The sequence below is a fragment of the Nerophis ophidion genome, linkage group LG23, assembly GCF_033978795.1.
Source record: "Nerophis ophidion isolate RoL-2023_Sa linkage group LG23, RoL_Noph_v1.0, whole genome shotgun sequence".
Lineage (NCBI taxonomy): Eukaryota > Metazoa > Chordata > Actinopteri > Syngnathiformes > Syngnathidae > Nerophis > Nerophis ophidion.
Genome location: NC_084633.1, coordinates 18,337,198 through 18,361,177, shown reverse-complemented (window position 1 = coordinate 18,361,177; position 23,980 = coordinate 18,337,198). Strand labels below are relative to the sequence as shown.

Below are 23,980 nucleotides of genomic sequence, written 5' to 3'. Positions count from 1 at the left end.
AGTATGTTGCATAAAAACTACTCTTAGAAATACAATTTATCCCAAAAATTAGTCAAGTAGATGTAACGGAGTAAATGTAGCGCGTTACTACCCACCTCTGTTTTTACTGCATGCCTTTGGTAATTGCCGGAGTGAGAAGACGTTTTAAAATTAGCGCGTGCTTACTTTTACCGCATGCCTATGTTAAGCGCCGGAGTGAGAATTGGTTTTACATTAATTAGCACTCCGACGGCAATTCAAGGAAATACGGTATACTTGTTACCACACAACAAAATGACGGCGAATCTGAAAAATAAAATGTACATATTTTTCACAATGTATTAATTTAAGTGGATTCAAGCCGATAAATAATCATACACTTATATTAATTGTATATATATGTATATAAAAAAATAGCGGTCCAAAACGCCGCTTTTATTGTTTTAACCGGATACGACGTCACGCGTGCCGCTCTGTCCCTTTCCGGTGTGTCGGCTGCCACGAGCTGTCAACATAACTGCTGCTCCATTTCTGTGACGTGGAATTTTTTTTGTGGGGTGGAAGGTTGCCAAAAAAAAAGAAGTTAACATGTACCAGGTGAAGCCAATCTGCGGTGGTGACGCCAAGGTGGATTTACCCACCTGCATGTACACTTTACCCAACGTGCACGCGCAGCCGGGCAACAGCTGCACACACGAGCACGCGCTGCAGGTAAACGTTAAGTCACTCATTCACCGGGTAATACATTTCACCCTCAATTTGTTGTTTTTTGGGGGTTACATCATTGTATGTGAGCTGCCAGGACGACTGTATATGAACTTCCAACTTCTCGCACCGTGGATTGTATCGGCAAGCTAGGCTAGGCTAAGCTAGCCTGTGAGCTCTTGTTTCACTGACTTTGTGCTGACGTAATGCTTTATCAGTTTCTCTTTCGTTTTTGACAAAGGATATCAAAAATGCATATTATATATATCAGGGGTCACCAGCCTTTTTGAAACCAAGAGCTACTTCTTGGGTACTGATTAATGCGAAGGGCTACCAGTTTGATACACACTTCAATAAATTGCCAGAATTAGCCAATTTGCTCAATTTACCTTTAATACATAAATCTATATACATAAAAAAAATGGGTATTTGTCTGTCATTCCGTCGTACATTTTTTTTTCCCTTTTACGGAAGTTTTTTTTGCCGAGAATAAATGATGAAAAAAAACACTTAAAGGCCTACTGCAAACCACTACTACTCACCACGCAGTCTGATAGTTTATACATCAATGATGAAATAACATTGCAACACATGCCAATACGGCCTTTTTAGTTGACTAAATTGCAATTTTAAATTTCCCGGCAGTTTCGTCTTGAAAACGTCGCGTAATGATGACGTGTACGCGTGACGTCACGGGCTGTTATGAATATGCACACACAGCTAAAAGTCGTCTGCTTTAACGGCATAATTACGCAGTATTTTGGAGAACTGTGTTGCTGAATCTTTTGCAATCCATCCATCTTCTTCCGCTTATTCGAGGTCGGGTCGCGGGGGCAGCAGCCTAAGCAGGGAAACCCAGACTTCCCTCTCCCCAGCCACTTCGTCTAGCTCTTCCCGGAGGATCCCGAGGCGTTCCCAGGCCAGCCGGGAGACATAGTCTTCCCAACGTGTCCTGGGTCTTCCCCGTGGCCTCCTACCGGTTGGACGTGCCCTAAACACCTCCCTAGGGAGGCATTCGGGTGGCATCCTGACCAGATGCCCGAACCACCTCATCTGGCTCCTCTCCATGTGAAGGAGCAGCGGCTTTAATTTGAGTTCCTCCCGGATGGCAGAGCTTCTCACCCTATCTCTAAGGGAGAGCCCCGCCACTCGGCAGAGGAAACTCATTTGGGCCGCTTGTACCCGTGATCTTATCCTTTCGGTCATGACCCAAAGCTCATGACCATAGGTGAGGATGGGAACGTAAATCGACCGGTAAATTGAGAGCTTTGCCTTCCTGCTCAGCTCCTTCTTCACCACAACGGATCGGTACAACGTCCGCATTACTGAAGACGCCGCACCGATCCGCCTGTCGATCTCACGATCCACTCTTCCCTCACTCCTGAACAAGACTCCTAGGTACTTGAACTCCTCCACTTGGGGCGGGGTCTCCTCCCCAACCCGGAGATGGCACTCCACCCTTTTCCGGGCAAGAACCATGGACTCGGACTTGGAGGTGCTGATTCTCATTCCGGTCGCTTCACACTCGGCTGCGAACCGATCCAGCGAGAGCTGAAGATCCCGGTCAGATGAAGCCATCAGGACCACATCATCTGCAAAAAGCAGAGACCTAATCCCGCGGCCACCAAACCGGAACCCCTCAACGCCTTGACTGCGCCTAGAAATTCTGTCCATAAAAGTTATGAACAGAATCGGTGACAAAGGACAGCCTTGGCGGACTTTTGCAATTTGTTCAATTAATATTGGAGAAGTCACAGTAGAAAGACGAAGTTGGGAAGCTTTAGCCACACAAACACAGGGTGATTCCTTGTTTAAAATTTACAGAGGTGAAACTTTCCTATGGATCACAGCGGACATGGATTCCGACTACATGTCAACCAGCAGGTTTCGGTGAGAAAATTGTGGTTAAAAAGTCGCTTCTTACCGGATATCAGCTGAGCTTGTGCCGCCCATACAGCTGCCGTCGACTTCCCCAAAAAACTGCGCGTCAACACTTCCGACTATCAGGTACTGTTAAACTCACTAAAACACTAGCAACACAATAGAAAGATAAGGGATTTCCCAGAGTTATCGTAGTAAATGTCTCTAAAAACATATGAATCCGTCTCAAAGCAACGCAATTGCGTTTTATTTTTATTTTTTTTCTAGTCCGTCGCTATCAATATCCTCAAACACGAATCTTTCATCCTTGCTCAAATTAATGGGGAAATTGTCGTTTCCTCGGTCGGAATATCTGTTTTTGTTGGAGTCTCCCATTAAAAACAATGTGAATATATGAGGAGCCATCAAAGTGTGACGTCATCGTCTGCGACTTCCGGTAGAGGCAGGGCTTTTCTCCAGTTGCGAACTTTATCGTGGATGTTCTCTACTAAATCCTTTCAGCAAAAATATGTCAATATCGCGAAATGATCAAGTATGACACATAGAATGGACCTGCTATCCCCGTTTAAATAAGAACATCTCATTTCAGTAGGTCTTTTAAGTTACATTTTTAAACCAGTGTGGGTGGCACTGGGAGCAGGTGGGTAAAGTGTCTTGCCCAAGGACACTACGGCAGTGACTAGGATGGCAGAAGCGGGTATCGAACCCGGAAGTTGCTGGCACAGCCATTCTACCAACCGAGCTATACCGCCTAAAGAAAGGACTAATTTAAAAAAATAGTTCAGGTAGGTCTTTGTCGTTGCAAATGTACACAGTCCAATCTAATCCATCCAACCATCCATTTCCTACCGCTTATTCCCTTTGGGGTCGCTGGAGCCTATCTCAGCCATAATGGGGCGGAAGGCGGGGTACACCCTGGACAATCAATCAATGTTTATTTATATAGCCCCAAATCACAAATGTCTCAAAGGACTGCACAAATCATTACGACTACGACATCCTCGGAAGAACCCACAAAAGGGCAAGGAAAACTCACACCCAGTGGGCAGGGAGAATTCACATCCAGTGGGACGCCAGTGACAATGCTGACTATGAGAAACCTTGGGGAGGACCTCAGATGTGGGCAACCCCCCCCCCCCTCTAGGGGACCGAAAGCAATGGATGTCGAGCGGGTCTAACATGATACTGTAAAGGTTCAATCCATAGTGGCTCCAACACAGCCGCGAGAGTTCAGTTCAAGCGGATCCAAGACAGCAGCGAGAGTCCCGTCCACAGGAAACCATCTCAAGCGGAGGCGGATCAGCAGCGTAGAGATGTCCCCAACCGATACAGGCGAGCGGTCCATCCTGGGTCTCGACCTTGGACAGCCAGTACTTCATCCATGGTCATCGGACCGGACCCCCTCCACAAGGGAGGGGGGGACATAGGAGAAAGAAAAGAAGAGGCAGATCAACTGGTCTAAAAAGGAGGTCTATTTAAAGGCTAGAGTATACAGATGAGTTTTAAGGTTAGACTTAAATACTTCTACTGAGGTAGCATCTCGAACTGTTACCGGGAGGGCATTCCAGAGTACTGGAGCCCGAACGGAAAACGGAAAACGCTCTATAGACAAGTCACCACCTCATCGCAGGGCCAACACAGACAACATGTGGGGCGGTTTAGCTCGGTTGGTAGAGTGGCTGTGCCAGCAACTTGAGGGTTGCAGGTTCGATTCCCGCTTCTGCCATCCTAGTCACTGCCGTTGTGTCCTTGGGCAAGACACTTTACCCACCTGCTCCCAGTGCCACCCACACTGGTTTGAATGTAACTTAGATATTGGGTTTCACTATGTAAAGCGCTTTGAGTCACTAGAGAAAAAGCGCTATATAAATATAATTCACTTCACTTCACATTCACACTCACATTCACACACTAGGGCCAATTTAGTGTTGCCAATCAACCTATCCCCAGGTACATGTCTTTGGAGGTGGGAGGAAGCCGGAGTACCCGGAAGGGAACCCACGCATTCACGGGGAGAACATGCAAACTCCACGCAGAAAGATCCCGAGCCCGGGATTGAACCCCGACTATTCAGGACCTTCGTATTGTGAGGCAGACGCCAATCTAATCCACTTTATTTATATAGCGCATTTAAACAAGCAAAAGATGTTTCCAAAGTGCTGCACGAAAATATTAAAAACAAGATTCCAATACTATCCTTAGCGCCGGCAATAACTGAATAAAAACAATATAAAAATAAATGATTAAAAACCATTTAATGATTAAAACCAATTAAAACAAATAGAAATGTAAAAACACAGGACAACACAACTCACGTAGTGTTAGAAGCCAGAGGATAAAAGTGGGTCTTAAAGGCCTACTGAAATGAGATGTTCTTATTTAAACGGGGATAGCAGGTCCATTCTATGTGTCATACTTGATCATTTCGCGATAATGCCATATTTTTGCTGAAAGGATTTAGTAGAGAACATCCACGATAAAGTTCGCAACTTTTGGTCGCTAATAAAAAAGCCTTGCCTGTACCGGAAGTAGCAGACTATGTGCGTGTGACGTCACGAATTGTAGAGCTCCTCACATCTGAACATTGTTTACAATCATGGCCACCAGTAGCAAGAGTGATTCGGACCGAGAAAGCGACAATTTCCCCATTAATTTGAGCGAGGATGAAAGATTTGGGGATGAGGAAATTTAGAGTGAAGGACTAGAATAAAAAAAGGCGATTGCAGTGAGGTCTTTTGACGAGGGAGACACGCAGACTCCAACGTCACTTCTTCGCTGTGGGGAGCTGTATCCGGTGGCAAGGGAAACCCAGGACAACCGGCACCTCCTCACAGCTGCCGGAACTCCGGTCTGTCGGAAGACCGCCTATGGTGTGCCTACCTCGAGACTAGCAACATAGTGGAGGGAGTGGGGGCCTCAGAAGGCGGTCTGCAGCTCTTCAGGCGCTGCCCAGCCGTCCATCGCCCCTTTTATACCAAATCATGGCACCCACTTGTTCCCAACTATCCTGTTCACCTGTGTTATCTTCCAAATAAGTGTTTGATGAGCATTCCTCAACTTTCTCAGTTTTTTCCCCCACTTGTGCCAGATTTTTTGAAACATGTTGCAGGCATCAAATTCCAAATGAGCTAATATTTAAAAAAAAGAAATAAATACAAAAATTCCAGTCCGAACATTAAGTACCGTATTTCCTTGAGTTGCTGCCGGGTCGCTAATTAATTTAAAACCTCTTCTCACTCCTGCGCTTACCAACAGACTTTCGCGCCGTCCATTCCGTCAAAACTCTAAAGGCCGACTGCACATTTCCTATCTTCACAATAAAAGCCCTGCTTCATGCTGCCTGCGCTAACAAAATAAGAGTCTCAGAAAGCTGGCGTGCACAAGTGATGTGCACGCCAGCTTTCTGAGGGATCGCTTGTGCTCGCCAGTTTTCCGAGACTCTGTATTTAGTTAGCGCAGGCAGCATGAAGCAGGGCTCTTATTGTGAAGATAGGAAATGTGCAGTCGGCCTTTAGAGTTTTGACGGAAGGTACGGCGCGAGAGTCTGTTGAAATAAAAAGTGTTTCTCGCCTTCCTCTCGGTAATATTTTCATAATAATGATCTTGCAGCAGCCAGCGTCATCTCACAAGACCCTCCGGTACCGTGAATGTCATTTAAGTGACGTCTTGGTGAAGATTGATGATCACTCATTTTTAGGTCTATTTTTTTAAAAGCCTGGCTGGAGATCGACTGACACACCCCCCGCGGTCGACTGGTAGCTCGCGATCGACGTAATGGGCACCCCTGCTTTATGCGATTTCAAATTACCGGTATTGAAATCAGCCTCCTCCATTTTGAAAATGGAGGAGGCTGACTCGTGACGTCACGAGTTTGACCAGGCGGTAATACTAAGCATGCACTAATTATTTAGCGAACCCTGCGGCAATTCAAGGAAATACGGTATCTTGTCTTTGCAGTCTATTCAATTGAATATTAGTTGAAAAGGATTTGCAAATCATTGTATTCTGTTTTTATTTACCATTTACACCACCTGCCAACTTCACTGGTTTTGGGTTTTGTATGACCAAACTGATCAATCACCGTTTTGCAGAATGGGGACGTACTAGATCCGGCAGTCCAAGCTCTAGAGGCCCGACAAGATGAGATCATGCGGAAACTGTACGAACTCAAGGCGGCCGTAGAGGGCCTGGCGAAGACCGTGACCACGCCGGATGCTGACATGGACCTCACAGTCAGCAGCAGCCTCTCCTGCCAGAGCTCAACAGCCTTCCAAGGGGCCGCTGACCTGGACAAGTTATTAGGGAAGGTAGGAATAATGCTAGCGTCTGGAAAGGTAAAAGGTCATACTAACCGGAATGGCTTTGTTCTGGCTTTTTGACTAACAGTACTAGTATGTGTACTAAAACATTGTAGATGCACATAAAAAAAGGTGTGTATCGTACATTTATTGCTCCACACGTCCTGGTAGTTTCGAGCGCCAGCACAATTAAGTCATTATTCTTGATTACAATCCTCGCCTATTTACTGGACCGTACCATGTAGCTGTCCAAAGGTGCTTTTCCACGTCAGCATTTTGTGTAATAAAATGTCACTTTTTCACTTCAGCATTTCATGTAATAAAATATAAGTCCACAACATTGTAGTAAACACATTTGCTGTTTGTCGAGCGCTTTTTAGCCTATAAAGCAACCTAAACTGGCTTGTTTTTGCTTTGACACATTACTAAATATAGGATAGAAATATCCTTACAAGTATGTTTAAGCACTCATATTCATGTCATTGGCATTCACAAATTGTTCAGCACACCAGAGGGGGATTGTAATTTAAGGGGGAATTTTGATTTCAAAATGCTTAGTTATAGAACGACCGTTAACAGTTTTTGTATTTCAATTTGTGGAGTGAAAACATGGTTTGAATGTGCAGTTAAAGCAATGTCTAAGCATAAACCAGTTTAAAAAGAAGTATAGGTACATGGTAGGGGTGTAACAGTACGTGTATTTGTATTGAACCGTTTCGGTACGGGAGTTCCGGTTCGGTTCGGAGGTATACCGAACGAGTTTCCACACAAACATGAAGTAGCCGCCTAAGCTAAAGTTTTGACAAGCTGATCCGCTCCGTTCCGCCTCCGTCTCCTACAAAGCACCCAGCATTGTCCCACCCACACAAACATTTAATTGGTTACATATATAGCGGTAACAGCCAATCAGCAGTGCGTAATCAGAGCGCATGTAGTCAGCGCTTCAGCGTCGAGCTGATAGGTGTTTAGCAGGTGAGCAGCGGACTCTCCCCAAATTATAATAAACACCTCCCAGTCAAAGTTCTAGATGACGTTCTAGAAACAAACTGCAGATCAACTCGCTTGTAGTCCTGGCTTGAGGTGAAGGCTAATTAATTTTTTTTTTTTTTTTTTTTTTTTTTTTTTTTAAGGGAGAATTTTGATTTCAAAATGCTTATAGAACGACCGTTAACAGTTTTTGTATTTCAATTTGTGGAGTGAAACTATGGTTTGAATGTGGAGTTAAAGCAGTGTCTAAGCATAAACCAGTTTAAAAAGAAGTATAGGTACATGGTAGGGGTGTAACAGTACGTGTACTTGTATTGAACCGTTTCGGTACGGGAGTTCTGGTTCGGTTCCGAGGTATACTGAACGAGTTTCCACACAAACATATGAAGTAGCCGCCTAAGCTAAAGTTTTAACAAGCTGATCCGCTCCGTTCTGCCTCCGTCTCCTAAAAAGCACCCAGCATTGTCACACCCACACAAACATTTAATTGGTTACATATATAGCGGTAACAGCCAATCAGCAGTGCGTAATCAGAGCGCATGTAGTCAGCGCTTCAGCGTCGAGTAGAAAGGTGTTTAGCAGGTGAGCAGAGGACTCTCCCCAAATTATAATAAACACCTCCCAGTCAAAGTTCTAGATGACGTTCTAGAAACAAACTGCAGCTCAGCTTGCTTGTAGTCCTGGCTTGAGGTGAAGGCTAATTAACTTTTTTTTTTTTTTTTTTTTTAAGGGAGAATTTTGATTTCAAAATGCTTAGTTATAGAACGACCGTTAACAGTTTTTGTATTTCAATTTGTGGAGTGAAACTATGTTTTGATTGTGGAGTTAAAGCAAGGTCTAAGCATAAACCAGTTTAAAAAGAAGTATAGGTACATGGTAGGGGTGTAACAGTACGTGTATTTGTATTGAACCGTTTCGGTACGGGAGTTCTGGTTCGGGAGTTCCGGTTCGGTTCCGAGGTATACCGAACGAGTTTCCACACAAACGTGAAGTAGCCGCCTAAGCTAAAGTTTTGACAAGCTGATCCGCTCCGTTCTGCCTCCTACAAAGCACTCAGCATTGTCCCACCCACACAAACATTTAATTGGTTACATATTTAGCGGTAACAGCCAATCAGCAGTGCGTAATCAGAGCGCATGTAGTCAGCGCTTCAGCGTCGAGCAGATAGGTGTTTAGCAGGTGAGCAGAGGACTCTCCCCAAATTATAATAAACACCTCCCAGTCAAATTTCTAGATGACGTTCTAGAAACAAACTGCAGCTCAGCTCGCTTGTAGTCCTGGCTTGAGGTGAAGGCTAATTAACTTTTTTTTTTATTTTATTTTTTTTTTAAGGGAGAATTTTGATTTCAAAATGCTTAGTTATAGAACGACCGTTAACAGTTTTTGTATTTCAATTTGTGGAGTGAAACTATGGTTTGATTGTGGAGTTAAAGCAATGTCTAAGCATAAACCAGTTTAAAAAGAAGTATAGGTACATGGTAGGGGTGTAACGGTACGTGTATTTGTATTGAACCGTTTCGGTACGGGAGTTCTGGTTCGGGAGTTCCGGTTCGGTTCCGAGGTATACCGAACGAGTTTCCACACAAACGTATGAAGTAGCCGCCTAAGCTAAAGTTTTAACAAGCTGATCCGCTCCGTTCTGCCTCCTACAAAGCACTCAGCATTGTCCCACCTACACAAACATTTAATTGGTTACATATATAGCGGTAACAGCCAATCAGCAGTGCGTAATCAGAGCGCATGTAGTCAGCGCTTCAGCGTCGAGCAGATAGGTGTTTAGCAGGTGAGCAGCGGACTCTCCCCAAATTATAATAAACACCTCCCAGTCAAAGTTCTAGATGACGTTCTAGAAACAAACTGCAGCTCAGCTTGCTTGTAGTCCTGGCTTGAGGTGAAGGCTAATTAACTTTTTTTATTTTTTTTATTTTTATTATTTTTTTTTAAGGGAGAATTTTGATTTCAAAATGCTTAGTTATAGAACGACCGTTAACAGTTTTTGTATTTCAATTTGTGGAGTGAAACTATGGTTTGATTGTGGAGTTAAAGCAGTGTCTAAGCATAAACCAGTTTAAAAAGAAGTATAGGTACATGGTAGGGGTGTAACAGTACGTGTATTTGTATTGAACCGTTTCGGTACGGGAGTTCTGGTTCGGGAGTTCCGGTTCGGTTCCGAGGTATACCGAACGAGTTTCCACACAAACGTATGAAGTAGCCGCCTAAGCTAAAGTTTTAACAAGCTGATCCGCTCCGTTCTGCCTCCTACAAAGCACCCAGCATTGTCCCACCCACACAAACATTTAATTGGTTACATATATAGCGGTAACAGCCAATCAGCAGTGCGTAATCAGAGCGCATGTAGTCAGCGCTTCAGCGTCGAGCTGATAGGTGTTTAGCAGGTGAGCAGAGGACTCTCCCCAAATTATAATAAACACCTCCCAGTCAAATTTCTAGATGACGTTCTAGAAACAAACTGCAGCTCAGCTCGCTTGTAGTCCTGGCTTGAGGTGAAGGCTAATTAACTTTTTTTTTTATTTTATTTTTTTTTTAAGGGAGAATTTTGATTTCAAAATGCTTAGTTATAGAACGACCGTTAACAGTTTTTGTATTTCAATTTGTGGAGTGAAACTATGGTTTGATTGTGGAGTTAAAGCAATGTCTAAGCATAAACCAGTTTAAAAAGAAGTATAGGTACATGGTAGGGGTGTAACGGTACGTGTATTTGTATTGAACCGTTTCGGTACGGGAGTTCTGGTTCGGGAGTTCCGGTTCGGTTCCGAGGTATACCGAACGAGTTTCCACACAAACGTATGAAGTAGCCGCCTAAGCTAAAGTTTTAACAAGCTGATCCGCTCCGTTCTGCCTCCTACAAAGCACTCAGCATTGTCCCACCTACACAAACATTTAATTGGTTACATATATAGCGGTAACAGCCAATCAGCAGTGCGTAATCAGAGCGCATGTAGTCAGCGCTTCAGCGTCGAGCAGATAGGTGTTTAGCAGGTGAGCAGCGGACTCTCCCCAAATTATAATAAACACCTCCCAGTCAAAGTTCTAGATGACGTTCTAGAAACAAACTGCAGCTCAGCTTGCTTGTAGTCCTGGCTTGAGGTGAAGGCTAATTAACTTTTTTTATTTTTTTTATTTTTATTATTTTTTTTTAAGGGAGAATTTTGATTTCAAAATGCTTAGTTATAGAACGACCGTTAACAGTTTTTGTATTTCAATTTGTGGAGTGAAACTATGGTTTGATTGTGGAGTTAAAGCAGTGTCTAAGCATAAACCAGTTTAAAAAGAAGTATAGGTACATGGTAGGGGTGTAACAGTACGTGTATTTGTATTGAACCGTTTCGGTACGGGAGTTCTGGTTCGGGAGTTCCGGTTCGGTTCCGAGGTATACCGAACGAGTTTCCACACAAACGTATGAAGTAGCCGCCTAAGCTAAAGTTTTAACAAGCTGATCCGCTCCGTTCTGCCTCCTACAAAGCACCCAGCATTGTCCCACCCACACAAACATTTAATTGGTTACATATATAGCGGTAACAGCCAATCAGCAGTGCGTAATCAGAGCGCATGTAGTCAGCGCTTCAGCGTCGAGCTGATAGGTGTTTAGCAGGTGAGCAGCGGACTCTCCCCAAATTATAATAAACACCTCCCAGTCAAAGTTCTAGATGACGTTCTAGAAACAAACTGCAGATCAACTCGCTTGTAGTCCTGGCTTGAGGTGAAGGCTAATTAATTTTTTTTAAATTTTTTTTATTTTTTAAGGGAGAATTTTGATTTCAAAATGCTTAGTTATAGAACGACCGTTAACAGTTTTTGTATTTCAATTTGTGGAGTGAAACTATGGTTTGATTGTGGAGTTAAAGCAGTGTCTAAGCATAAACCAGTTTAAAAAGAAGTATAGGTACATGGTAGGAGTGTAACAGTACGTGTATTTGTATTGAACCGTTCCGGTACGGGAGTTCTGGTTCGGGAGTTCCGGTTCGGTTCCGAGGTATACCGAACGAGTTTCCACACAAACGTATGAAGTAGCCGCCAAAGCTAAAGTTTTGACAAGCTGATCCGCTCCGTTCTGCCTCCGTCTCCTACAAAGCACCCAGCATTGTCCCACCCACACAAACATTTAATTGGTTACATATATAGCGGTAACAGCCAATCAGCAGTGCGTAATCAGAGCGCATGTAGTCAGCGCTTCAGCGTCGAGCAGATAGGTGTTTAGCAGGTGAGCAGCTGACTCTCCCCAAATTATAATAAACACCTCCCAGTCAAAGTTCTAGATGACGTTCTAGAAACAAACTGCAGCTCAGCTTGCTTGTAGTCCTGGCTTGAGGTGAAGGCTAATTAACTTTTTTTTTTAAATTTTTTTTTAAGGGAGAATTTTGATTTCAAAATGCTTAGTTATAGAACGACCGTTAACAGTTTTTGTATTTCAATTTGTGGAGTGAAACTATGGTTTGATTGTGGAGTTAAAGCAGTGTCTAAGCATAAACCAGTTTAAAAAGAAGTATAGGTACATGGTAGGGGTGTAACAGTACGTGTACTTGTATTGAACCGTTTCGGTACAGGAGTTCTGGTTCGGGAGTTCCGGTTCGGTTCCGAGGTATACCGAACGAGTTTCCACACAAACGTGAAGTAGCCGCCTAAGCTAAAGTTTTGACAAGCTGATCCGCTCCGTTCTGCCTCCGTCTCCTAAAAAGCACCCAGCATTGTCCCACCCACACAAACATTTAATTGGTTACATATATAGCGGTAACAGCCAATCAGCAGTGCGTAATCAGAGCGCATGTAGTCAGCGCTTCAGCGTCGAGTAGATAGGTGTTTAGCAGGTGAGCAGCGGACTCTCCCCAAATTATAATAAACACCTCCCAGTCAAAGTTCTAGATGACGTTCTAGAAACAAACTGCAGCTCAGCTTGCTTGTAGTCCTGGCTTGAGGTGAAGGCTAATTAACTTTTTTTTTTAAGGGAGAATTTTGATTTCAAAATGCTTAGTTATAGGACGACCGTTAACAGTTTTTGTATTTCAATTTGTGGAGTGAAACTATGGTTTGATTGTGGAGTTAAAGCAGTGTCTAAGCATAAACCAGTTTAAAAAGAAGTATAGGTACATGGTAGGGGTGTAACAGTACGTGTATTTGTATTGAACCGTTTCGGTACAGGAGTTCTGGTTCGGGAGTTCCGGTTCGGTTCCGAGGTATACTGAACGAGTTTCCACACAAACGTATGAAGTAGCCGCCTAAGCTAAAGTTTTGACAAGCTGATCCGCTCCGTTCTGCCTCCGTCTCCTAAAAAGCACCCAGCATTGTCCCACCCACACAAACATTTAATTGGTTACATATATAGCGGTAACAGCCAATCAGCAGTGCGTAATCAGAGCGCATGTAGTCAGCGCTTCAGCGTCGAGCTGATAGGTGTTTAGCAGGTGAGCAGCGGACTCTCCCCAAATTATAATAAACACCTCCCAGTCAAAGTTCTAGAAACAAACTGCAGCTCAACTCGCTTGTAGTCCTGGCTTGAGGTGAAGGCTAATTAACTTTTAGCATAATGTTAGCTCATTTTGCGGTGTGTGTTAGCTCATTGTGCTGTCTATGCTAGTGATATAGTAAGTGCATCATTAAGCCTACATGAACTCCATGGTGTTCAGGGATGAATAGTCTCTCCAATTGCTATTGTGCTATTTTTTTCAGCTATAGTTATTAGTATTGTAGCAGCCTAGTTTGAATGGCAGGGTCCCTGCTATCATATGTTGATAAAAATATAACATTTACATAATAACAATCAACTAAAGGCTTCCCAAACGCCGTAATAAATTAATCATGATGAGTTGACTTGAAACTGTTGAATGTTGCACTTTTTATATGTAGAAGAAAATATTTGTCATTTTATTTAATCCGAGCAACAAGTTGAGGCAGTTTAATGTTGATTAACGTGGGCAGAATTATTAGTGTTCCCAATATTAAAAGGATAAAGCCATCGATTACAAATTTGGTAAATAAATAACCCAAAAATTCATATTTTGTTGTTTTCATACTGTACCGAAAATTAATCAAACCATGACCTCTAAACCGAGGTACGTACCGAACTGAAATTTGTGTGTACCGTTACACCTCCAGTACATGGTATTCCAGAGGTAGAGATGAAGAAGGGGTTTGATATTGGGTTGTTTGTGTCACAGAAGAGTTTGGGGCTGCCCATTGAGCCAGTGGTGCTGCTGCTGTGGCATTAACCCTTTTCCATGATCACTAGTGGTAATAGAGTGACTATGTATGTGTGTAGTGTGCATATATTTATCGTTTATGTATATACAAGTTCATTAAGTTCGTACATAGAGTGAACAGGTAGTTCTAGTTCAGAGTAATTTGTGATTTAAAGAAAAGGGGTGGGATTAAATAAGTGTAAACTTCTTCTCACCCCTTTCAAATATGTTGTTTTATGCTCCATTGTTTTCATTTTGTTATAATGGCTGTTAAAGGGGAACATTATCAAAATTTCAAAAGGGTTAAAAACAATAAAAATCAGTTCTCAGTGGCTTGTTGTATTTTTTGAAGTTTTTTTCAAAATTTTACACCTCCAGGAATATCCCTAATTAAAACTTTAAAGTGCCTTATTTTCGCTATCTTCGAAACCACTATCCATTTCCCTGTGACGTCATACAGGGCTGCCAATACAAACAACATGGCGGTTACCACAGCAAGATATAGCGACATTAGCTCGGATTCAGACTCGGATTTCAGCGGCTTAAGCGATTCAACAGATTACGCATGTATTGAAACAGATGGTCGGAGTATGGAGGCAGATGGCGAAAACGAAATTGAAGAAGAAATTGAAGCTATTGAGCGAATAGCTATTGACGCTATTCGGCCATAGCGTGGGTGTACCTAATGAATTGGCCCATAGCATGGCTGCCTTATTAGCATCGCCGGTAAAATGTGCGGATCAAACGATCAGGACTTTCGCATCTTGTGACACTGGAGCAACTTAAATCCGTCGATTGGTAAGTCTTTGTTTCGCATTAAATGTGGGTATCTAGTTTCAAATGTACATACAGCTAGCGTAAATAGCATGTTAGCATCAATTAGCTGGCAGTCACGCCGTGACCAAATATGTCTGATTAGCACATAAGTCAACAACATCAACAAAACTCACCTTTGTGATTTCGTTGACTTAATGGTTGCAAATGCATCTGCAGGTTATCCATACATCTCTGTGCCATGTCTGTCTTAGCATCGCCGGTCAAATGTGAAGACACTCTGGCACATTCCATGGGGGTCTGGCGGCAGATTTCTTGCCAGTGGTGCAACTTGAATCCCTCCCTGTTAGTGTTGTTACACCCTCCGACAACACACCCACGAGGCATGATGTCTCCAAGGTTCCAAAAAATAGTCGAAAAAACGGAAAACAACAGAGCTGAGACCCGGTGTTTGTAATGTGAAAATGAATATGGCGGGTGTGTTACCTCGGTGACGTCATCGCTAAAAGACCGATAAACAGAAAGGCGTTTAATTTGCCAAAATTTACCCATTTAGAGTTTGGAAATCGGTTAAAAAAATATATGTTCTTTTTTCTGCAACATCAAGGTATATATTGACGCTTGCATAGGTTTGGTGATAATGTTCCCCTTTAATGCTACAGCACTGTACTGGATCAGGCTTTTTTGCATATGTAATATGAAAATATATCAATCAATCGGCACAAAATGAAATAGACACAAGTATATTACAAATAAAATATGCCATATTATACATACAAAAAATAGTAATTATAAAAGATAATTATATTTATAGGAAATTGCCAAAATCTATAAATGTACACAATAGTAGCAATACATGAATTTCTGTCTGTCACAATAAAAATATTACATTTAGTAAATGATAAAATGCTTTTATGACTTATTATTTCAAGGTTTTTGCGGGACGCTTATAATGAAATGGCGGGCCTCGAGTTTGACACCTGTGCGTTAAACTATGTGTACTTACCCCAACTTTTCTCTCGCCTTGCATCATTCCCGCTAGGACCTTGGCGCTCTCCACGACATCGTCATCAACGCCAACCCCGAACAGCCCCCACTGACCCTCCTGGTTCTGCACAACCTGCTGTGTCAGCGCTATCGGGTGCTGTCCGCCGTGCACGTCCACTCTTCCGTCAGCGGCGTGCCGCCACACCTCTTGTCCTGCCTCGGCCCGCGTCATCCGGACAGCCACGCCCGCCGCCTCTTCCAGCTGGGCTTCACCCTCATTTGGAAAGACGGTATGTCACAGTTGGATACATGAAATTTCCGAGCATAGCTTTAATTGTACAGCAGCTGCGTGTTAAAGCAGTAAAGCAGGGGTGCCCATTACGTCGATCGCGAGCTACCAGTCGACCGCGGGGGGTGTGTCAGTCCATCTCCAGCCAGGCTTTTAAAAAAAATAGACCTAAAAATGAGTGCTCATCAATCTTCACCAAGACGTCACTTAAATGACATTCACGGTACCGGAGGGTCTTGTGAGATGACGCTGGCTGCTGCAAGATCATTATTATGAAAATATGACCGAGAGGAAGGCCAGAAACACTTTTTATTTCAACAGACTCTCGCGCCGTACCTTCCGTCAAAACTCTAAAGGCCGACCGCACATTTCCTATCTTTACAATAAAAGCCCTGCTTCATGCTTCCTGCGCTAACTAAATACAGAGTCTCGGAAAACTGGCGTGCACAAGCGATCCCTCAGAAAGCTGGCGTGCACATCACTTGTGCACGCCAGCTTTCCGAGACTCTTATTTTGTTAGCGCAGGCAGCATGAAGCAGGGCTTTTATTGTGAAGATAGGAAATGTGCAGTCGGCCTTTAGAGTTTTGACGGAAGGGACGGCGCGAAAGTCTGTTGAAATAAAAAGTGTTTCTCGCCTTCCTCTCTGTAATTTTTTCATAATAATGAACTGGCAGCAGCCAGCGTCATCTCACAAGACCCTCGGGTGCCGTGAATGTCAATCAAGCAAGCTACGGAATTTGCCGCCAATGTTTTTCTTGTAAAGTGTATGGAAGCTGGATGAATTAGATGCCAAAAACCAACCACTTTCATGTGGTATTGTACAGAAAGGACAACTTTTTTTTCTCCTCCATTTGAAAATGTGGGCGTTATCATCATTACTGTCTGATTCCAATCAATGCAAGTCATCAGAATCAGGTAATACACCAACTTATATTCTTGTCTTCGTGAAAGAAAGACATCTATATGTGTTACACATGCTTGTATTATCATTAAACACATTTAACTTGTTTACAAAAATGTCTCTTTCATAAATAAATAAATATAAATGATATATATAAATGAGGTAGATCCCCTCGAGTTGGTCAACTGAAAAGTAGCTCGCCTCCAGAAAAAGTGTGGGCACCCCTGCAGTAAAGTATAGCAGGTTTCACTGCACGTAGCAGCCAGCAGGGGGAGTAGTTATTTATTTATAAACAAACGAGTCCTGTATGAAGCCGGTATGCAATAAAAACAGGCACCATGACTGCTACCTAAGAGTGTGTGGCTGTGCCCGAATGCATGTTAAGTTTTTCTGACGAAATAAACCAAAATAATGTGTCTATAAATTAGGGGTGTAACGTTACACAAAAATTTTGGTTCGGTACGTACCTCGGTTCAGAGGTCACGGTTCGGTTCATTTTCAGTACAGTAAGAAAACAAAATATACATTTTTTGGTTATTTATTCACCAAATTTGCAAAGTCTTCCACCAAAAATATTTTTGTTTGTGGAATATTTGATGTAAAGTAATGGGAACCTTGGATAATTCATAACATTGATTTTGAATCAATATGTTTTGGGCAATGACAGTTTGAAAGAAAAAAAAACACTGCTTTGTTTTATTACTTTTTCTAAATTACATTTAGCCTTTAAGCTTTTTTATTTCACTTTTGTTTATGTTTATTTTAATAGTATTTGTAGAATGTGCTGTGGGCCTTTAACACATTAGCTGTGGACCGCAAATGGCCTCCGGGGCACACTTTTGACACCCCTGCTACAGATAATAAAAAATAAAATCTGATAAATCTACGGGTAAAAAGCAGAGCCTGGCGACCCATGCGCGTTTATCATAACTCTCTCCCTCTGTCTCTGCCCCTCCCTCACAAATGTTGCTGCGTGCACAAATTGTCTTGTTTTTAACCCCTTCTTAACCCTGAACTCTGTCCTCCTCCTGTGTGTGTGTGTGGTAATCAGAACATCATTTCCACACATTTATTAACCCAGACATCTTATATGTAATATAAATGTGTAGGGGGGGTGTATTGTGTGTGTGGTCATTAAATATGTATTCTGATATATGTTCTTCACAGAAAATGAGCCAAAGTCTGAGTCTCAGTTTGAAAAATTAATTGTATCGTTTTTCTTGTAATAAAAAATGTAAATGGGTCCCACAGACCCGAACACCACAAGAGGGTTAAGCTTATCGAACAAAGCATTTCGATCGTCATCAAATGAAACATATTCACCGACCTTTAGTGTGTTTGGAGAAACTTGTAGAGTAGATCTTGCGGTTGTGGCTGCCTGCTGTTCTTCCTTGCATGCAGCTCGTTTGGTGAATGAGTCGGACTGAACCTTCTTCCTTCTCAGGTGCATTCAATCAGTAATTAGGCGGCCATTTTACCGTGGCATTCTGGCAATTGTAGTTTGTAGTTGTACATTTTCTGTGGTGCCCGGCTTAAAAAAAGTAATGATAGGATGAGGTTCTTTGTTAATACGATACAATGAATACGACACAAATGGGGGTAAAGATAATACAGTGAGGTTTCCAAGGCTGGTGGAATCAGGATTTTTTCCCCCCTGGATCCTCATAAAGCAGCATGTTAAAACAATTATGTTTTTATTAAGTAATAATCATTGTTAACATTAAAATAAAGTATTTGAGAAATACGAAAAATATATTGAATAAATGTACTTATAAATATGTAATATGTTTAAGATTTACATAGACAAATATCGGAAAAAAATTAAGAATAAAGAAATGTAAATATATCTTAACATATTTAATGTAAAAACTTCAGAATTTTAGTGTAAAAAAAAAAAGTTTGGTTCGAAATGTTTAATGATTAGAACAGGGGTGTCAATTTAATTATAATTGAGGGCCATTTTGCAGTTGTTTGCCCTCAAAGGGTCACTTCTAACAGTAAATGATATTATTGCACAATGGCCTATGCATTTGGTGATTTATTTTATGTACAATGTAAAAAAAAAGTGTAGATTTTACAGTAAAAAAAATGACAGGTTAGTCGCAAAAATTTAGTGTTTTTTTTTCAGCATGTTACTGTAAATGGAAAAAAACGGTACCACGGTTTTTCCTGGTACAAAACTGGCAGCTCAGTTGATAGAGTTCTACTCTAAAATTTACAGAGTTTTTTTTTTAATGTGCATATAAATCTGCATTTTTAAAGTAAAATTCTGAAAACTTAGCTGCCGAATTTTAGCGTAAAAACGACAACTGTAGATTTTACTGTGAATAGCAAAAACTGCTCAGTTGCCAGCATTTTATGGTCAAAAAACACTAGTACTGTTTTTTCATGTACAGTAAAAATGCTGTAAAACCACAGTAAATTTCATAAAGTCGCTGTAAAATCTACTAATAAAATTTGACAATTTGATTAAATATCTTGTTTTGAAAGCATTAGTCAAGCAGATAAAAAGTTTCTAGTTTTACAAATACTTTGTTTGAATGTATGATCATAGATTTGTTAATTATAATATTTATGTTTAAAAAATATGCGATTGCATTGAGTACATGTATTTTTTTCTGTCAAAATGGAAAAAACGAATACATTTAGTAAGAAAATATACAGTTCACTATATTGCCAAAAGTATTTGACTCACATATGAAGTTGAAGTGCCATCCCATTCCTAACCCATAGGGTTCAATATGATGTGGGTCCACCTTTTGCAGCTATTACATCTTTCAACTCTTCTGGGAAGGCTGTCCACAAGGTTGCAGAGTGTGTTTACAGGAATTTCCCACCATTCTTCCAAAAGAGCATTGGTGAGGTCACACACTGATGTTGGTGGCTCTTCTGGCTCCCAGTTTCCGTTGTAATTCATCCCAAACAATTTTCCCTCCAATTTTTCATATGTGTGAGCAAACACCAAAACTCCTTGAGCATTCAGTGGCGCACATGTGAGCGACGGCAGACGTGCACACTTTTATGTGCTTGTCTTTTTATTCGATTTTGTGCGCAGCCTAGATTTGCCGTGAGCAGTGTGCAATTGTACAGGCGCGTACCTTAGAGGGAACGTTGATCCCAAAGGTGGTCTATCGCAGGGGTGCCCATTACGTCGATCGCGAGCTACCAGGGGGGTGTGTCAGTCGATCTCCAGCCAGGCTTTTAAAAAAAATAGACCTAAAAATTAGTGATCAATCTTCACCAAGACGTCACTTAAATGACATTCACGGTACCGGAGGGTCTTGTGAGATGACGCTGGCTGCTGCAAGATCATTATTATGAAAATATGACCGAGAGGAAGGCGAGAAACACTTTTTATTTCAACAGACTCTCGCGCCGTACCTTCCGTCACAACTCTAAAGGCCGACTGCACATTTCCTATCTTCACAATAAAAGCCCTGCTTCATGCTGCCTGCGCTAACTAAATACAGAGTCTCGGAAAACTGGCGTGCACAAGCGATCCCTCAGAAAGCTGGCGTGCACATCACTTGTGCACGCCAGCTTTCCGAGACTCTTATTTTGTTAGCGCAGGCAGCATGAAGCAGGGCTTTTATTGTGAAGATAGGAAATGTGCAGTCGGCCTTTAGAGTTTTGACGGAAGGGACGGCGCGAAAGTCTGTTGAAATAAAAAGTGTTTCTCCCCTTCCTCTCTGTCATTTTTTCATAATAATGAACTGGCAGCAGCCAGCGTCATCTCACAAGACCCTCGGGTGCCGTGAATGTCAATCAAGCAAGCTACGGAATTTGCCGCCAATGTTTTTCTTGTAAAGTGTATGGAAGCTGGATGAATTAGATGCCAAAAACCAACCACTTTCAAAACCCAACGATTAAAAAGTACAGAAAGGACAACTTTTTTTCTCCTCCATTTGAAAATGTGGGCGTTAAAAAGTACAGAAAGGACAACTTAAAAGGACAACTAAAAAGTACAGACTAGACAAAATGTAAAAAGACTTGCAACTCGACTTAGACTTTAACATCAATGACTTGTGACTTGAGCCTTTTGACTTGACATGACTTTGCTACTTTCCCCAAAACCCAACGATTAAAAAGTACAGAAAGGACAACTTTTTTTCTCCTCCATTTGAAAATGTGGGCGTTAAAAAGTACAGAAAGGACAACTTAAAAGGACAACTAAAAAGTACAGAAAGGACAACTTTTTTTCTCCTCCATTTGAAAATGTGGGCGTTATCATCATTACTGTCTGATTCCAATCAATGCAAGTCATCAGAATCAGGTAATACACCAACTTATATTCTTGTCTTTGTGAAAGAAAGACATCTATATGTGTTACACATGCTTGTATTATCATTAAACACAATTAACTTGTTTACAAAAATGTCTCTTTCATAAATAAATAAATATAAATGATATATATAAATGAGGTAGATCCCCTCGAGTTGGTCAATTGAAAAGTAGCTCGCCTGCAGAAAAAGTGTGGGCACCCCGGTCTATCGGGTTCAGGTCAGGACTCTGTGCAGGCCAGTCAAGTTCATTCACACCAGGTTCTATCATCCATGTCTTTACGGACCTTGAGAGAGCGACCCATTCCTTCACAAATGTTTGTAGGAACAGTCTCCATGCCTAAATGCTTGATTTTATACACCTGTGGGCCCAAGTGATTAGGACACCTGATTCTGAGCATTTGGATGGGTGGCCAAATACTTTTGGAAATATAGTGTACGTTAATATCGTATATTATTTCCAGGCTTTCGAGGGCCAAATAAAATGATGTGGCAATCCCGGGCGGTGGATTAGAAAGTACCCTTTTTCAAAATACGCATTTTTTCCAAAACCAAGGCCAAGTTAGTGATTTAGTTACGACCATTCCTGCACGTGTAACATGATGTTTCTCTTCCAGTGCCCAAAGTGCAGATGAAGTTCAGCATCCAGAACATGTGCCCCATCGAGGGCGAGGCCAACGTGGCGCGCTTCCTCTCCAAGCTGCTCACCCCTCACCCGGCCGATCCCGCCCTCGCCACACTGGTGGACAGCTGGGTGGACACGGCCTTCCTGCAGCTGGCGGAAGGCAGCGCCAAGGAACGCGGCGCCGTCCTGCGCGCCCTCAACTCCGCCCTGGGCCGCGGCCCGTGGCTGGCGGGGCAGGAGGCGTCCCTGGCCGACATGGCCTGCTACTGCTGCGTGCTGCACAGCGGCGCCGCTTCCTCGGCCCCCGCTAACGTCCAACGGTGGCTGAAGTCTTGCGAGAACCTGGGCTACTTCGGCCCCGCTAAGGTACTCCTGCAGTGACCCCCCCCGGTAGGCTAAGATGGCAAAGTGATGATGTGGAAATCTGCCAGCTGTGTCAGGGACGTCCGCCCGTGCTTCCCACCTTAACAAACATGTAGTCTCTCGAAGGCGGTTCACCTTCTGCCACGCTGCTTTTCTACACACCACATTCTCAAAAGGAGGAAGCACGAGAGGACACCTTTCACCCACTTTGTGCCTATGAAATGTTTGTGTGGTCACACAGTATTACTAATTATCAGGAGTAATACTTTGTACCTGTGGTTATTTTGGGAGAAATCATTAAAACATCCACTTGGGGTCAAGCTTTTGGAACTGGGACATTTTGATTTGATAGTTGAACAAATTATTAAAGATGTCCGATAATGGCTTTTTTGCCAATATTCGATATTGTCCAACTCTTAATTACAGATATCAACCAATACGATATATACAGTCGTGGAATGAACACATTATTACTGTATTTCCTTGAATTGCTTAGCACATTTTTACCGTATTTCCTTGAATTGCCGCCGGGGCGCTAATGAATTTAAAACATCTTCTCACTCCTGCGCCTACCAAAGGCATGCGGTAAAAGTAAGCATGCGCTAATTATTTTAAAACCTCTTCTCACTCCGGCAATTACCAAAGGCATGCAGTAAAAATTTGAGTGTGATGTAAGCTTGGACCTCAAATCCTACTGAATAGCAGGGGTGTGGACTCGAGTCCCATGACTTGGACTCAAGTCAGACTCCATCCATTTTCTACCACTTATTCCCTTTTGGGGTCGCGGGGGGCGCTGGCGCCTATCTCAGCTACAATCGGGCGGATGGCAGGGTACACCCTGGACAAGTCGCCACCTCATCGCAGGGCCAACACAGATAGACAGACAACATTCACACTCACATTCACACACTAGGGCCAATTTAGTGTTGCCTATCAACCTATCCCCAGGTGCATTGATGACTTTAGACTTGACTAGACAAAATGTAAAAAGACTTGCAACTCAACTTAGACTTTAACATCAATGACTTGTGACTTGACTTGGACTTGCTACTTTCCCCAAAACCCAACGATTAAAAAGTTATTCAGGAGCGCTCCATATCTTCCATGCGGTAAAAGTAAGCATGTGCTAATTATTTTAAAACCTCTTCTCACTCCGGCAATTACCAAAGGCATGCAGTAAAAATTTGAGTGTGATGTAAGCTTGGACCTCAAATCCTACTGAAGAGCAGGGGTGTGGACTCGAGTCCCATGACTTGGACTCAAGTCATGAATTTGATGACTTTAGACTTGACTAGACAAAATGTAAAAAGACTTGCAACTCGACTTAGACTTTAACATCAATGACTTGTGACTTGACTTGGACTTGAGCCTTTTGACTTGACATGACTTGCTACTTTCCCCAAAACCCAACGATTAAAAAGTTATTCAGGAGCGCTCCGTATCTTCCATGCGGTAAAAGTAAGCATGCGCTAATTATTTTAAAACCTCTTCTCACTCCGGCAATTACCAAAGGCATGCAGTAAAAATTTGAGTGTGATGTAAGCTTGGACCCCAAATCCTACTGAATAACGGGTGTGGACTCGAGTCACATGACTTGGACTCAAGTCACACTCGAGTCATGAATTTGATGACTTTAGACTTGACTAGACAAAATGTAAAAAGACTTGCAACTCGACTTTGACTTTAACATCAATGACTTGTGACTTGACTTGGACT

The 23,980-nt window shown here is 42.4% G+C and overlaps 1 protein-coding gene across 1 annotated transcript; it reads left to right on the top strand.

Annotated features, from left to right (window-relative positions):
* The first annotated feature begins 461 nt into the window (after positions 1 to 461).
* On the top strand, positions 462 to 22,594 carry aimp2 (aminoacyl tRNA synthetase complex interacting multifunctional protein 2). The gene is made up of 4 exons (XM_061885086.1): positions 462 to 690; positions 6,657 to 6,872; positions 15,861 to 16,095; positions 21,894 to 22,594. The coding sequence occupies exons 1-4, from the start codon at positions 568 to 570 to the stop codon at positions 22,280 to 22,282; spliced, it is 963 nt and encodes a 320-aa protein (XP_061741070.1). The 5' UTR covers positions 462 to 567; the 3' UTR covers positions 22,283 to 22,594.
* The last annotated feature ends 1,386 nt before the right edge of the window (positions 22,595 to 23,980 follow it).

Excerpts from the sequence above, each read along its gene's own strand:
- aimp2 (XM_061885086.1), top strand. The coding sequence starts at position 568 with ATGTACCAGGTGAAGCCAATCTGCGGTGGTGACGCCAAGGTGGATTTA. Across the intron at positions 6,873-15,860 it reads TGGACAAGTTATTAGGGAAG|GACCTTGGCGCTCTCCACGA; the intron begins GTAGGAATAATG and ends CATTCCCGCTAG. Across the intron at positions 16,096-21,893 it reads CACCCTCATTTGGAAAGACG|TGCCCAAAGTGCAGATGAAG; the intron begins GTATGTCACAGT and ends TTTCTCTTCCAG.